The sequence below is a fragment of the Meles meles genome, chromosome 7 (assembly GCF_922984935.1).
Source record: "Meles meles chromosome 7, mMelMel3.1 paternal haplotype, whole genome shotgun sequence".
Taxonomy (NCBI): domain Eukaryota; kingdom Metazoa; phylum Chordata; class Mammalia; order Carnivora; family Mustelidae; genus Meles; species Meles meles.
This window is the reverse complement of record NC_060072.1, coordinates 73,218,137-73,234,834: the sequence shown is the minus strand read 5'-3', so window position 1 is coordinate 73,234,834 and position 16,698 is coordinate 73,218,137. Positions and strand designations below refer to the sequence as shown.

At 36.8% G+C, this 16,698-nt stretch overlaps 2 protein-coding genes across 3 annotated transcripts in view; one reads left to right on the top strand and one right to left on the bottom strand.

Moving 5' to 3' along the window:
- RECQL (RecQ like helicase) overlaps positions 1–1,838 on the bottom strand; it is a 57,688-nt gene extending 55,850 nt beyond the window's left edge. The window contains exons 1-2 of one of the 2 annotated variants that reach the window (XM_046013412.1): positions 1,175–1,284; positions 648–734 (exon numbers count right to left, since the gene is read on the bottom strand). The gene's annotated coding sequence lies outside the window, so the exon portion shown is untranslated. Of the gene's footprint in view, positions 1–647; positions 735–1,174; positions 1,285–1,761 lie in introns of those variants that run through there. The other variant, XM_046013413.1, reaches the window with a different exon arrangement.
- Positions 1,839–2,005: 167 nt separating this feature from the next.
- Positions 2,006–15,945, top strand: GOLT1B (golgi transport 1B). The gene is made up of 5 exons (XM_046013942.1): positions 2,006–2,145; positions 7,920–8,011; positions 9,925–10,103; positions 11,300–11,381; positions 13,502–15,945. The coding sequence occupies exons 1-5, from the start codon at positions 2,121–2,123 to the stop codon at positions 13,538–13,540; spliced, it is 417 nt and encodes a 138-aa protein (XP_045869898.1). The 5' UTR covers positions 2,006–2,120; the 3' UTR covers positions 13,541–15,945.
- Positions 15,946–16,698: the final 753 nt, after the last annotated feature.

Genomic DNA, 16,698 nt, shown 5'->3' with positions numbered 1-16,698 from the left:
CTCAATCTGACTTCCTTGTAATAGGACAATATTAGACAAGTTCTTAGCTTGGCTGCTTTAGCCCAAAGAGCCTTGAAAAATTCAATCTAATTTTTTTTTTCTTTTTAAGATTCTTTATGAAAAGTTCCAGCGAAGTAGATTTAAAAGAGCTTATATCATCACCATTTCTGCTACACTTATATAAATATTCAGGCCAAATTTATTGAAACTAGACTCAGTTTGCAAACAAATTAGTCTAACTGTAGTTATCTTGATAGAACTGGGATGATTATAGAGAAAAACTATATTTCAGTAATACACTTCTGTGGCTATCAGATTCTACTGCTGGTAACTGCCCTTCAGGTTTTATTTTCTACTTATAAACTGGGCTGGATCCTAAATTCTAGTTTCCTCCAAAATCTGGCTAGAAGTCTACAAACTAACATTTCCAATTTCCTCCCACTCTTCTGACTTGGAATCACTATAAAAATAAAATGGCCCTTTTCCCAAAGCCATGCAAGCTAAAGCTGGACAACTGGATATAAACTTCAGAGAAAGGACCCAAAAGAGTGCATGTGAGGAGGACAATGTGCCTATGCTATCTGGTCACTCAGCGCAATCACCTCTGGGGAATATCCTCTGGGAATTTCTCCTTAAATCATATTTACCTCTCTAATGTGCTGCATACTCTCAAGGGTTTTAAAGATGGGTCAGCGGCCACTCCCATGCCAAATGGTATCCATCAGATCAGACAACTGGAGGAAATCAACAATAACCACATAAATGATGAAGATGGTGACATGATGCCTGAGCCTAATGACTCAACTAATGGCAACAGCAAATATGTGACTCTTCAGCCTGAATACATCAACAAAGGAACCTGAAAATTACTCTACACTGGTTGATGAGAATAACCAAAAAGAGGGAATCGTTAAAATAAAAAGCAAACCAGTCTTAAAAATTCCCAGAGCAGACAAAACCAGTTTGGTCATACAAAGCTCAGTTGAGCTTATTTTCTAAGACTAACTTCAGCTAGACAATTACTTGTTTATACCGTTGGAAAATGCAAGCAAAAGCCGTTTCCCAAGGTTGATATGAGGTAACCACTAACCAAGTCCCTGTCACCTCAGGAAATGTTACTATTCTAATCACTGTCGAGACTGCTTACTCTCTAAGCTGCTTTGGAACAACATACCCCTGATCCTCATTCCCGTTTTGGCTTGAGCGCTCCCGGTTCCCCAGCTGTTCTGTGGTGGGTGCACAACAGACGTTTACTAATGACTACTTCAGGGACCCACTGGTGTTCCGTCTGCTATTTCCGAACTCCCAACAGCGCCACAGTAAATACTTCACGGAGTCACAGCCCGTCATTGGGCCTGGAACAAACACCGATGAGGAACCACAGGCTACAGCAGACGCCCGCCCCCCTCTCCCCAGCACCGGCCTTTAGAAAACAACAGCTCCCCTATGCTCGAGCGTCCCCCGGTGGTGCTGCCTGTATACAGACTCCGGTAACCTAGCTTCTTGCGTGGACAAGGCTGGGGGGAGAGGGGGAGGCAGTCAGACGCGCCCCTCAAGGACCAAGTTCCACCGATGTATCGGTGAGCGGAAGTGACCCGCGACACACCGGCCTCACCCTCAGGGAGGGAAAGGCAAAATGAGCCCTCTCAGAGCACATTTACCCCGAACTTTTCCCCAGGGATTAAAGGACCCCTTCACCCCACCCAGCCCAGCTGCCTCGCTCTCCGACCTCCCCCGCCGGCCCCCCGGACCACTACTTACCGATTTCTGCCGCTCTCCCGTGAAAACTTCCCGCCACCAGCCTTCCTTTTCCTCCAGCTGCGAGCACCCGCCCTTCCGGTAAGGTTTCTTCAACCAATAACAAGTGACTCCCTTCTCTAATTGGTGAAGAGGGGCAACCACTATGTGCGTCATCGAACAAGACTACGGATGATTGGTTCACATTGGGGGCGGGCTTAACCAATGGGAAGCGTTCTTGAAGCTGGGGTGGGGGAGGCTGCGTGTTTCCGGAAGACGTGGCGGCTCTCCCCTGGGCTGTTTCCCGGCTTCTTTTCTCCCGACTTTGCTTCACGCCCTGGGCGCCCAGAGGTCCGGTAGCCGCTGCCCTCACTACCGCAGCCATGATCTCCTTAACAGACACCCAGAGTAAGGACTTGCCCCGGATCCTCTTACACCCGTTCCTTGAGCTCGTCTCCCCCAGCCCCTCTCTCCGGGTCAATGAATGAAGCTCCGTGTTGGGGGCGGCGGCCTGCGGGACTGAGCAAGGGATGCGGGACTAGGAGGGGTGCCTTGAGGGGGCGGGAGCTGGATTTGCAGTGGCCGACGTGGGAGGAGGGTCAGTGGGATCTGGGGAGGGAGAAGTCTTTGTTGAGCCTTGCACCAGGGTCCCGCTGTTCTCACTCCCAGTGAGATGGGGGCTTTGTTCCTGCAGGTGGTCACAAGAGAAAGTTTGATGCGCGGTGCCCGTGGTTCACACTTGGGAATATTTGTGCACATAACAGGCTGGGGGTCCTTTACTGGCCGGTTGTTCAGGAGGCGGTATTTTAAGTGTCACCTAGTATAGGTTTGGGTCTTTTAAATACATACACATATATATGTATATATGGTCACACTTAAATATTTCGAGTATTTCGCCTTTCGCCACCTCTGGAAACGACCTTCCAAAGATTCCTTGAAACGACTTCACTCTTCTACCACCTAATGTTTCCACTGTAGTAAAAAAGCCACCTTGTGTTCAGTGAAACGATTTCTTTCCTTAATATTGTGTATTGTGCTTTGTGGCTTGTTTTATTATTTTAGCATCTCTTTCTGCCTACCACAGAGTTCTCAAGGCCTAGCTTATGTCTAAGGTTAGCGTTTTATCTGTTTCCGTTTCTTTCGTTATAACACTCTTATTTCTACCCTTTTGTCAACCTTAATCATTTTCATATTTACATATCTGCCCAACCGTGTGGGTCCTATCCTTTAATGATCTGATAGTCTTTTTGTCTCACATTGCTTTATCTGCTATGATCTTCATTTATTATTCTGCTTAACTTAGTTTGATTTTCAGGATTTTAAGAACTAAATAGTCTGTTAAAAATAGAATTTCAGGGGCGCCTGGGTGGCTCAGTGGGTTAAAGCCTCTGCCTTTGTCTCAGGTCATGATCCCAGGGCCCTGGGATCCAGCCCGGCATCGGCATCGGGCTCTCTGCTCTGCGGGGAGCCTGCTTCCTTTTGTCTCTCCGCCTGCCTCTCTGCCTACTTTTGATCTCTGTCTGTCAAGTAAATAAATAAAATCTTTTTTAAAAATAAATAAATAAATAAATAGAATTTCATTGTAAATACCCTACTTTAAAGTGGAGTCTTAAGGTTTGGGTGGAAGTCATGGCTGACTTGAACTTGACAGAACTTCTCAGGTCTCATATACTCTACCAACCCAGTCAGGCTCTTCTCATTCCTGTGGTTGGATGGGTCTGCACTTTGGAGCCACCTGCACTGGCCTAGGAAGGGTACCCGTTTTGGTCTGTTGGCCTGTTCTGATCAGAAAACACATAAAGTCCCTTTCTTTCTTTCTTTCTTTCTTTCTTTCTTTCTTTCTTTCTTTTACTGTTATAATAGGAACTAGCAATTGTATGAAGGCATCTTCTTTCATTTTACCAAGTGCTTCAATATAAACCATTACTTTTTTATAAGAGCCCTATAAGGCAGGAAGAAGTATAGCTCTTTTATAAATTAAAAGATGCTGAAAAGAAATTCATTGTATGGTCATAAGGAAAATGACAGAAAGAAAACTTGATCCCAGGTCTGCTGGCTCAGAAACCTTTGTGTCCACTTGACCCTACTAGCATCTAAGAAAACCGGGTATAAAATTTATTTGAGAGCTGTCCTGGAATACTGTGGCTCTTTCATAGCAAAAATAGATACAACATTAGGTATTTATCTATAAAATTATGCATTGATTTTTTTGAGAGATTGTGTAGGATTATTCAGAGTCTATTGTCTTTGTGATAGCATCCTATTTCTCTCGATTGAAACCCAAACTTAAAATTAGGTTGTCCAAGAAAATTAGAATTGTATCCATAAATTGCTAAAACTTACTTCTAATTCTACTAATTAGAGAAAGTACTTAATCTTTACACAGCTTATCTATCTGTGAAGTATTATTACTTCTCCTTTCTGAGTCTGATTATTACATAGATTAAAAATATGAACTATGTATCCTTTGCATAGAGATTTTCTTCTGTTAAAGACTTCTTATAGGGACAAGTGCCTGATTTACATTCTTCCAAAATCCAGAACAAAGGGATTGGATTGGAATGTGGGCAGAATAGGGAGCATCCTCCTCCATTAAAGCAATGAAGAAGATGAAATTATGTTTTTTTGTTTCTTATTTGCCAAATGTTTTGGTAGGACAGTGGATTGGAACACTAAATGGTTAGTGAACCAAAAGCTCTTTGGATTTCAAATGGTGTTTGTGTGTGTGTGTGTTTAACTACAGAAATTGACCATCATTCAAGTGATTTACCAAGATTATTCTGGGACTCTGGTTCTGGAAGAGAGTGACCAAGCACTGAACAGAAAAAAAAAAAAAAAAAAAGCAATTCATAATTGTTTTAAGGGATTCTGTAATAACACTCTCCCCACCCCCCTCCATAAAAACACAAGATTTATTGAGGGGGACAGTAGCCTAGTTCCCATGCTGCCTCTAGATCTTTACTTCATTATGTCACTTTGCGTGGAATTCTACCATGATGTTCAGTTGAGTTGTTCAGCTTGGTTGATATTCAGTCCAGTTCTTTATTATGAAATTTTCTGTTTTTTAAAACACATAGTAGGAAAGAGAAAGCTAATATTAAAATTTTCAACTAAGATATCAAAATGCTAACAGTCATTGCTATTGGATTAAGCATCTTTCCTTGTAAAATTTCCACAAAAAGATTTTTTTTTCATTTTAGACAAATTGTATTAAACTGCTTTTAGCAAATTGTTCTTTTAAGAAAAATGTTCTCATAAATAGGCAAAAGGAATGCAGGTTTGATAATTGCGCCAGAGAAAATTAAATTTATTTTACTGGGTATGATTCTGGTGCTGAGCAGGCAACTCTGTGTAGGGCTTTGCTTATGAATGCATAGACAGGGAAAATGGGAATTCGGGAGATGAAAAAGGGCACAGTGAGTCCAGTTAGAGACTTTTGGCCCCCTTAGACCAGGAAATACTTGGCAACATCATGCCAGTGCGAGTTCTGGCAAATATGTTACAGGCAACTGTCTCTTCCTGGGCTTACACTGGATGAAATAGTACAAATGTTGTGGTGCCCATGTTACAGTTGTAAGCTGTCCAGTCCAAAAACTGAGTTTGAATTCTAGCCTGACTCCCCACAACCACCACTCTTCCTGTCCAGCCGCTGTGCCGCTCCCCACCATGCATACACATACATACATTTGCTGATTTTATGAGCAAGGATAAGTTACAAATCTCTGAGTCTGTGAAATATGGGGCTGGTGCTACTTTTCACCTCACAGCTTTGTTAAAGGAATTGCAACATATTTGTATAAACATTGCAGTGAATGTGAAACCATATCCAGATACTGTCTTTTTCACTGCAGTCAATTTTTAATACTTCTACTAATACCTACTTGGTTGTTAGATAACAACTAATCCTTTTAAACTTGAATCACCTAACGGTGCTTCCCCCAGATGTCCAGTATGCTTCAGTGCCCTTGAGTTTCATTTAATCAAACATATTTAACCTAAAAAAAAAAAAAAAAAAAGAATAAGAAGCAGTATGATGTAATAGTTCAGCATAGGGACTGAGTTAAAATCCTCAACCAGAAGTGTGACTCTGGGCAAACAAAGTTGTTTCTCCAAACCTCAATTTCCTCCATTTCTAAAAGGATGTAATCTCACCCACCTTGCAGTAGTATGGGAAGGATTAAGTAATATAAAGTATGTAAAGTGCCCCATCATGGATAATTCATGGCAAATTCTCAGTACATAGCAAGTGTACTTCCATATAATTTCCTGTCTGATAACAAATATCTCAAAAATTTGGGGGTGCCTGCATGGCCCAGTCCCTTAAACATCCAACTCTTGATTTCAGCTCACGTCATGATCTCAGTGTCATGAGATTGAGCCCTTCGTCAGGCTCCCCACTCAGCACAGAGTCTGTGTGAGATTCTTTGCCTCTCTGCCCCTCCTCCCATCCAGGCTGTCTCCCTCCCTCTCTCTCTCTCTAAAATAAACTCTTGGAAAAAAAAAAAAAAAAAAAAAAAAAAACCTCAAAGTTTTCATGTAATCATTAGGATAATTTATGAAAAGGTAGAAATTAGTCCTATTTAAATCACTCAACTGCCAGTGACTAAATCCTAACTACTAAAAAGTTATACAATGGAATTTTACTTGTTCTTTTGTCCATATTTTCTTCCAGTAAATTATCACAGCTCAACGGTCATTTTGGTCAGTTCTCTTAAGGGATTTAAGCATAAAAGCATTAGCCTCACATTTTCGTAGGGTTTTGTCTGTTGAGTACACTTATCTTTGTCTGTTGAATACACTTATAATATTTATATTTATATATAAATATATATATTTATATACCAGTACCTGAATTCTTTTAGGCTAACTTTGGGGGAAAAGGTTTTTGGAATGGAAGGCAGTAGTTAACTGTAAATTGAGGAGGTCGGGGATGTAGAAAAATAAATGATAGAAGTGTTCAACTCTGTCATTTTACAAGGACATTTTACATGGCTTAAAATTTTTTTTGCGTAGCTGTGACCTAGATCTTGGCTTTCTGGAGCCAAAGCCAAAAAGTTAAGTAACAGATCAGAAACCATAAATAGTGTATTTAAAATTGGGTTTCTAAAAATATGGTGGTTTCTGCTCTGTTTCATTATTTCATGTAGATAGTATATATCTGGATAAAATAAGATTTGGTAAGTATTTCCTGAAATCAAAACTAAAATGATCAAAGAGGTGACTTAGTGGCTTAGGCTTTTAGCATTAACAGAAAAGGACAACTATAATCTTAGAAAGTTAAGAATCCTCAGAATAAAAAGATAAGGCCAAGAGAATGTAAAGGTAATAAAATCATTGGTTTTATATAAGGATGAACATAAACTTCAATGCTTACACTTCGATCACCACTATACACTCCATACCTAGAAGAGATGCTGTCATCTAGGAGTTGATTCTTTGTTTTTGAATGAAAAGAATAAAACCCCAGCACATTAATATTAAGTAAAACTGTTCTTTGAAACGTTTGGAGAGCTGATATTAGTACTTAGACACTAATTGTGTGAATGTATTCATGGGTTAGATAATTTATAGACGATAAAAACATATCATCAAGAAGTTAAAATTGATGCCTACGTCCTGAAAATTAACTTTTGAGGAGACAACCATGTGCTTCTCAAAATCCTGCCCTTGTGAGAAGCAGTGTGTCGTGGAGTGAAGTATATTGTGCTGACCTATGATAGCATTTCTACTAGGTTAAAGAAGGGATTAATTTAAGAGGGGAAGGAGGTAACTGTAGATATTGTGCATATAAGTAATAGTCCTAGAATATGAAAGGAGATAAATAGTAAAAGAAAACCCATATAGTTATGTTTGATGCCAGAGGCGTTCTCGGGAGGGAAAAAGTATATAATCAAAGGTTTAGAATCGTGACGATCTTTCTCTGTCATGCGTATGTTTGTGAGAAGTGCTATCTGTCATGTAAGGATTAGAGATTTCCATTTATATCTTAAATTTTGAGGTTATTTGCTGCTATTAGTTTAATCTATTATAGATCTTAATGAATGTCATAAAGTTAACCTGCAATGCTGAGAACTACTTTCTTATATCAGCCAAAAGAAAAACTGAAAAATTTTCTAAGTTTACGGGGATCTTAACGTAACTTATATTTTTCTCTGCCCTTAACTATATAACTTATATTGCAGAAATTGGAATGGGATTAACAGGATTTGGAGTGTTTTTCCTGTTCTTTGGAATGATTCTCTTTTTTGACAAAGCTCTACTGGCTATTGGAAATGTGAGTTTTTCAACATATATTTTAACTGAAGTCAAAAGGAAACTTGAATTACAAATGAATTATTGCCTGCTATTAAATTTTGGGGGAAATAATTCACTGTTACTCATGTTAAGATTCCTATTGTCTTCTCTGTTTGCCTTAGTAATAAAACCTGTTTCGACCTGGGTGGCTAAGTTGATTAAGCACCTGCCTTTGGCTCAGGTCATTATCTCAGGTTCCTGGAATGGACCCCACATCAGGGGTTCCCTGCTCAGTGGGAAGCTTGCTTCTCCCTCTCACTCTGCCTGTTCCTCCCCCTGCTTGTGCTCTCTCTCTCTCTCATATAAATAAAATCTGTAAAAACAAAACAAACCAACAAAACCTGTTTAAATAAAAGATAAACACTTAAAGAGTTTTTTTTTTATTTATTTGTTTTATTTTTTTATAAACATATAATGTATTATTAGCCCCAGGGGTACAGGTACCCTCCCCAATGTCCATAACCCCAACACCCTCTCCCTCCCCCGCTCCCCCTGGCAACCCTCAGTTTGTTTTGTGAGATTAAGAGTCTCTCATGGTTTGTCTCCCTCCCTTCCTACTCCCCAAACCGCCCACATTGCATCTCCACTTTCTCATATCAGGGAGATCATATGATAGTTATCTTTCTCCAATTGACTTATTTCGCTAAGCATAATACCCTCTAGTTCCATCCACGTCGTTGCAAATGGCAAGATTTCATTTTTAAAGAGGTTTTTGAATGACTACCCTGTTGAGTGTTTGATATGTAATATACAATAGATTAAATCAAGGCTGCCTTTAGATAAGAGTTCAAAGTAGATGACTTGGTAGCCCCCATATCTTGGTAAATTTATTAATATGTCTAACTTAGAACATATGACTTGAAACATTTGGTTCAGTAGCATAAAATAAACAGATTTTTTTAAAAACCACTTAAACCTCTTAATATACCTGTATATTAAGAGTTGATTTGCTGAGAAAAGTATGTGTATTGTTTATTTGGAATGTGTACTTTGTTGTCCATGTGTGAAGGTTGTGCAGGAGTTCTAGAAATAAATCATAACCCTTTTAAGAAGACAACAAAGTTACTGAATAGTGTTAAATATCTTCGAAGTATACATTATCATAGAGCTTTTAATTGGAAATTAGAAAATATAAGGTTAACAAAACTATTCAAAATTGATGTTTTAGTTAATAATATAAGCACCATTGCTCTCTGAGAATATGAAGTTTAACTGTTTAGAATATGAAGCTTAACTGTTTAGGCTCAAACATTAAAGATAGTTACAAAAGCAAGTATTAGGGTTAAAACCTGGGGAAAAGCAAGCTTTTAATAGATGACCATTTTTGCTCGCTATCTGAAAACATACAAAATATGTGTATATTTGAGAACATCAGCTTAATTTTTATTTCTGCTGCCACCATAGATTCTGAGATAAGTAAGACTAAAATCTTCTTCCTGGCTTTGCATGGTTTCCTCTATCAGCTTGGCCATGTCAGTATTTCTCCCATCCACAGGAACTCCTGTAGCCCATGGTGAAGTGTATTTCCGGGTGGCATGTTTATAGGCTGCCTTCCTCTTTTGCTCTGCCACTCCTCAGCTTAACTAAAGCCCTCTCCATCTCGCTTATCTGGGAAACCACTGCATATGCACCTGCCTTTTGGTAACATCTGATCTTTCTTTGATATTCTTTTTCTCCATTTAATCAAGATAGAAGAGGACTGAGAAGAGTGGAATCCAACTCCAGCTTTCCCATGCTTAGCCCACTCCTTAATTCTGCCTCTTGGCGTGCATCATAGTTTCCTCCAGCCAGTTGCCCCCACTGAGAGCCAGATGTGCTGCTTTGACCTTGCTTTTCAAATTTATGCAGTGTGTTTAACTACTTTTTCTATCTTGCATCTTCTTTCTCTTCTAGGTTTTATTTGTAGCTGGCTTGGCTTTTGTCATTGGTTTAGAAAGAACATTCAGATTCTTCTTCCAAAAACATAAAATGAAAGCTACAGGATTTTTCCTGGGTGGAGTATTTGTAGTCCTTATTGGTTGGCCTTTGATAGGCATGATCTTTGAAATCTATGGATTCTTTCTCTTGTTCAGGTAAGACAATTATTTTATTTTACTTTTTCTCTTTCAATAAACTAGTATACCAGATAATTAATTATTACAAAAACCTAGACATTTGCATCAGCATGAGTACAAAGACCATAATTTTCTCAAATGGATTTTTTTTACATTGAATCTTTTATTGAATCTCTTATTAGATAATTCAGTCAACTATAAAAATATTTATTAAATGTAGATGATTGCCAGTAGGGTCACTGTCTTGTATTTTCAACATGATAAAATTGGTTTTTATTGGGAATTTAAAGCATTATCTTTCTATTGAAGGCACTTTGCATTTAAAGCACTTTGTTATTTTTAGCAACTAAACAGTGATACATACATACATACAGTATTTTAATTCATAGAACCTGATACTGCATAGTTACTGCCACTGGATGACAATTCTTTTAGTACATACACATATTAGAAAATTTTTTTACCAAACACAGTATGGTAGATTTTGATCAGTGTTTTACAAATGCTAGTTACTAAGTGAATAAACAACAGTATTCTATGTGAGGAAATACCTCTTAAATAAGGTTGGTTTAATTATTTATTCAAGACACATATATCCTTTGTCTTCTTTTTTTTTTTTTTCATTTTATTTATTTTTTCAGTGTAACAGTATTCATTCTTTTTGCACAACACCCAGTGCTCCATGCAAAACGTGCCCTCCCCATTACCCACCACCTGTTCCCCAACCTCCCACCCCTGACCCTTCAAAACCCTCAGGTTGCCCCAACCTCCCACCCCTGACCCTTCAAAACCCTCAGGTTGTTTTTCAGAGTACATAGTCTCTTATGGTTCGCCTCCCCTCGGAGGCGAACCATATCCTTTGTCTTCTTATCTGCCAAATACTGTGTCATTCACGGGAGACATAAAACCAAAGTAAGTATCAAATCTGCTTTAGAGAATGTCTCATTTCTGATAATGGGAAATAGACTATAAAAAGACCAGCAGGGTATAGTAGTAATGTGTTACAGATGTATAAGCACAATACTATAGAAGTATAATAAAGAGATGAAATCTGGGGAGAGGTAAGAAACATTACCACTAAAGGTAACATTTGAAATTTGAAATCTCCAGAACATTCAAAAGTTTAACTAGATCTTTTCTTTTTACTTGGTTAGCAGTTGATTTTGGTCATAAGAATCTGTAAGTTCTGAAAACCATTTTTTCCTTCTTCCTAGGGGCTTTTTTCCTGTGGTCATTGGCTTTATTAGAAGAGTGCCAGTCCTTGGATCCCTCTTGAATTTACCTGGAATTAGATCAGTAAGTTATCATGTATTAAAAATAAAATTTTTAAACCATCAAAATAATACTCTTTGATGCTCCTCAAGGAATACAATAATCAATACCTGATTGATAAGTTTTTATTATGATATAAATTGTTACATCACCATAGATCATGGTTACCATGAATACCAGAGAAAATAATCATTGCTAACTGTAAGAAACCTGAAATTTTGTTTCACTATATCCATTTTTAATATTCTTGATTTTTTAAAATGTAACTCAGACTGATATGCTATGCCACCTTTCTCTGAGAGTTCACGGTACTTTATATGATTTCTAATCTTAGAAGTCATTATTTAAAAAGGACGTCATTATTTCTTTTTTCTTTTTTTTTTAAGATTTTATTTACTTATTCGGCAGACAGAGATCACAAGTAGGCAGAGAGGCAGGCAGAGAGAGAGAGGGAAACAGGCTCCCTGCTCAGCAGAGAACCCGATGCAGGGCTCGATCCTAGGACCCTGAAATCATGACCTGAGCTGATGGCAGAGGCTTAACCCACTGAACCACCCAGGCACCCCAGGACATCATTATTTCTAATAAGATTTCCTTTCTTAGACTGTATCACCAAATAGCGTGCATTAAGACAATTAAATCAATCACAATTATACTGTAAGTCAGATGATAAAATTCTGTTTCCAGCTCTCTCCACAGTTTGAATGACCTCAAATCTGTTCCTTCAAGATGGGCCATCAACTTCGTAAAGTTGTTTACAGACGTTTGTAGATGTTTGTAGAGAGATAATCCGTAGCCTTAACTGGTTTCTCAGAGAGCTAAAGGATGTAGCTCTCTCTCAGAGAGCTAAACCCACTGAAGAATGGGTTTTGCTTTAAGACAAAATCTCATTTCCAACCTCAAGTCAATTTTATAGTCAGAATCTTATAGCCTAGACAACCTAGATATTTGAAGTTACTTTGAGGAGAGAACGTTATGCTTTCTCTCCTCCTAAATTTGCTTTAAAATCCTAATGAATCCATGGTACTTTCAAAGCAGCTTTTAGTTTTGACGTGCCAATCACCTATTTATAATGATACAAAATGTTGGAATTTGGGCTGATAGGGGGTTATGTCCAGATTTCATTTACATTAATCTCCAAACTCATACTGTAGTCAATGTTATTTTTACTTATGAATTTTTACAATGGCTTTTGAATTTACCGAAACTTCTAGTTATACAGTTGTAAACATTATTCATATCCTTAATTTAAGGATTCTTCAGTATCTGCGTAAGTGGACAGCCAGTACTATAAATTATGTTTCCTATTATTATTACTTCATTATAATAAATGGTTCAGTAAAAATGTGAATAGTGAAATGAAAGGAAGGGCTAAATGATTGCTAGATTTTGATAGTATTATGACCACTTGGGTTACATAACTTTTAATATGTCTCCACTAATTATTTTGTTTTAATATTTGCATCACCATCTGGAATGCTGAAGAAGGCCCAGTTGCTTTACATTTGGGGTGGAGTAGCCAAAGTAAATAACCACTTACATTAACGTGTGTTAAAATTTATATTCAGTAACTATAAATTTATGCTTGCCTCATTACATCTATTTTTAATGTCATTGCCACTTTCAGTCTGAAGTCCAGAATACACATTTAAAGTATTTTTAGTCAATAGATGTTGTTAATTACTGAACTTAATGGAGTTAAATCTGTTTGTTCAAAGACTACATAGGCCCAGAAGAGATCCTCAGTAATGGTCAGTTGAAATATCTTATTGGGTTCATTAATGCATGAATGGCTGACATTTCAGCTTTTTATTTTATTTTTTTTATTTTTTGTTAAGCTAGCAGTGTTAACTTCATTTTATCCAATTTTTTTATTCATTGTGTTGCATTTCTCATGTTGTACCCTTAAAGTCATATGCATAACATGTCATGCAAAAACAATCTTAGCAAAGAAAATTTTTTTATACACATTTACATGTCAGGAGATTGTGGTGAGTAGTACTGGATTAACCATTGTCAGTCACACCTTAAATTTCCACGAATCTTATATAGCTGGGTATTTTAATCAACATTTAAAATGTTGATACAATGTTTTTATAATGCTGTGGGCTTTCTTTTAATTACCTGTTTTCTTCTCCTTGCAGTTTGTAGATAAAGTTGGAGAAAGCAACAATATGGTATAACAACAAGTGAATTGAAGACTCATTTAAAATATTGTATTATTTATAAAATCCTTTGAAGAATATTCAGCACAAAATTAAATTACATGAAATAGCTTGTAATGTTCTTTACAGAAGTTTAAAACGTGTAGTCTACAGAGTACCAATAACAGTTAACAAAGAAGCCATGAGAACAGGCTTCTAATCAAGTGAGCTAAGAAGTCAGCAAGCAAACTAAAGGAGATGAATCTATGTTACAATACTTATTGAAACTCTTGAAGGCGATTTTTATTGTTTATCCACAATACGCGAAACACAGCCATCCTTGGAGAACTGTGGGGCCTGTTTCTTTTCTTCTTTTGAAGGCGCAGGAGCACCCGTAGGCATTTGCTTTTTAGAAATATCCATTGGAGTGGCAAAAGTATTTCCAGTTGCACTGTGTGTCTGAAAGTGATGCATGAGTTAGATTGGATTATGTCATTTAATGTATTAAAACTAAGGAAAACCCAGTTTTGATGTATTAATCACTTTTTTTTGTAAACATATGGTTAAAATAAAACATTTGTGGTTCTTCTGATTCTTAATATTTTAAAGCCAGATGAAAATCTGAACTAGATATTCACTGACAGAATATGCAAAGGTCATTCTTTATAACTAAACACTCCAGAACTACTCATACTTCTTGAGAGTCTGATCTAATTATCTGTATCCTTCATTACATGTAAGCATCTAACAAAAACCATTAAGTAGTCTGTTACATACCTTTTTTCATTGAATAGTCTTTTATTTAAGATACCAAATGATGCAAGTCAAATGGATTTTTCCGTCATGGTGTAGTTTTTCTTTTTTGTGTTTTGTTGTTTTTTGGTTTTTGTTTTTTACTTTTGTAGTGATTTTATCATTTTCCTTTTCATAAATTAAATAACTATTGATAATGTTTAAGATATAACATGTTAAAATGTTAAATTTACATTTGTTAAGGGCTTTTCATGTAAAGCTGAGTTTTCCTTTATTTTTAGCTTTTTCCTGACATCAAAATCAATATGCATGATGAATCCTTCATAAGATCACTCTTTGTCTTGAGTTCATGGAGAAAAATATCTGAATTCACATGCTAAAGTTAGTTTATTATAATTAAACAGACTATAGTTTCTTAAAAACATGACACTAAAAAAATGTGTTTTTTTTTCTACCATTGATGCTTGTCTGGCAGAAAGAAACAATGGCCATTTCTTCATTAGTTTTCTGAGGTGGCTGCTTTTCTGGTAGATGTAAGAACACGTTTTAACAGAGTACTACTTGTTTTACCACTAATGATTGCACTATTTACTTTTTTTTAACAGTTGCATAGCTTTTTAACGCACAGAATCATAACTGAAATTTGTGATTTTTACTTTCAAACAGGTCTACAAAATATATCACAGCTTATGTTATTTTTAGTTAAATCTTGATGCACAGAGAACACCCATCCTTGCTTGTCTAAAGAAGATAAGACTTGGTATATAGTTCAATGGTTCAGTCTTGTGGATTACTGCCTTTTGGTACTGGCATTTGACTTATGACATAATCTGTGAAACTAGATGATATTGATGAAATGAGACTCCTACCTCAATAGTTCATGGAATAATAAGAGATCTAGTGTTGTGTCTAATGTTCTTCAAAAAAGTAATATCCTCATTTGGAGAGTGTCAAATATATACATATTTTGGGGATCGACTTATACAAGTTGCCCTGTAGGACTCTTATACATATTTTTGACTGATCCATATTATTTTCAGTGACTAGATAATTCTATCTTTTTAGAACAAGAACTGTATCTGTTAATGTAAGGAACATCTGTATTATTTAACTCCTTTGTAGACATGAATTTCTATCAAAATGTTCTTTGCACTGTAACAGATCTCTTTTTCAAAATCTTGCTTCAGAATCGTTATTAGAAGTTGTGTAAAGGATTTGATAATCTCCCAGTCCTTAGTAAGATTGAGAGGCTAGAGCAGTTTTCAGTTTTCAAAGAGTCCACAGTTAATTTCAAATGTGAGTTTGGGGCTGCTTGGCAGCATTGTATATTTCTTCTCAGAACCACTGATGAGGCTCTGTTTTTAAACATACTAGTCTTCTGACAGAAAGCACTGTACATTATATAGTTTCTTTCTTTCCAAAGTTAGCCTTCTGTCTTTGTGACAAAAATATACTTTGATTATCGCTATGAAGATGGAGGAAAGGTCTAATACTACTTAGCCTTAAGTGTACCTGGCATTGTTCAAATGTATTTTCTGTAACAAAAACATACTTGCAATGTTTTTCTTTTCCCCTTATAAATTGTAATTTTGCTGCTTTAAAAAGTCTCACAGTCAGATTATATGATCTAAAAATTGAATATTGTAAATACACTTGTCTTACCTCTCAATAAAAGGGTACTTTTCTATTAATTGGTGGTTGTCTTAGCTCGGGCTACTCTAACAAAATTCTGTAGACTGGGCGGCTTAAACAGACACTTGTTTCTCACAGTTGTGGATGCTGGGAAGTCCAAAAAGAAGGCGAGGGTAGACTTGGTTATTGGTGAGGACCCTCTTTGTAGCTTTCAGACAACTGCCTTCTTGCTACATCTTCATAAGGCAGAGAAAGCTTTAGTCTCTTTGTCTTAAAAGGACATCAATCCTGTCATGGGGCAAGGGGATTCATCTTCATAATCCTAATTGCTTCCCCAAAACCCCTCCTCCAAATACCCTCACATTGGTGGTTAGGGCTTCAATATATGAATTTGGGGAAGATACATATTCAGTCCTTAACCATGGTGAAATGTATCTCTATAATGAAATTCAAAAAATTAATTTAGCATTGCACGGTTACCTCATTTTTTTAAAATTAGCCTTATATGCAGTTTCCCTTTTTTTAAAAATAAAATGGTCATATTTTCCATTTCTAAATTGTTTAAATGTAATCATAAATAGAAATGGATTTCAGGTTTAAAAAAAAGTGGGCAGTGAACTTAGAAATAATGGGAAAAATGTTTATTTTTTCTCAAAATGAAAAGAATTGGCTAACAACATTAATAATAATATAAGTATTTGTGACAGACAAAACCACTTCGCTGTCTTGATTATAAATTTTGGTATGGCTAAAAATCACTAGCCATGTGTACCACTTAAAGTACCCTATAAGTATTTGTTGAATCCAGTACT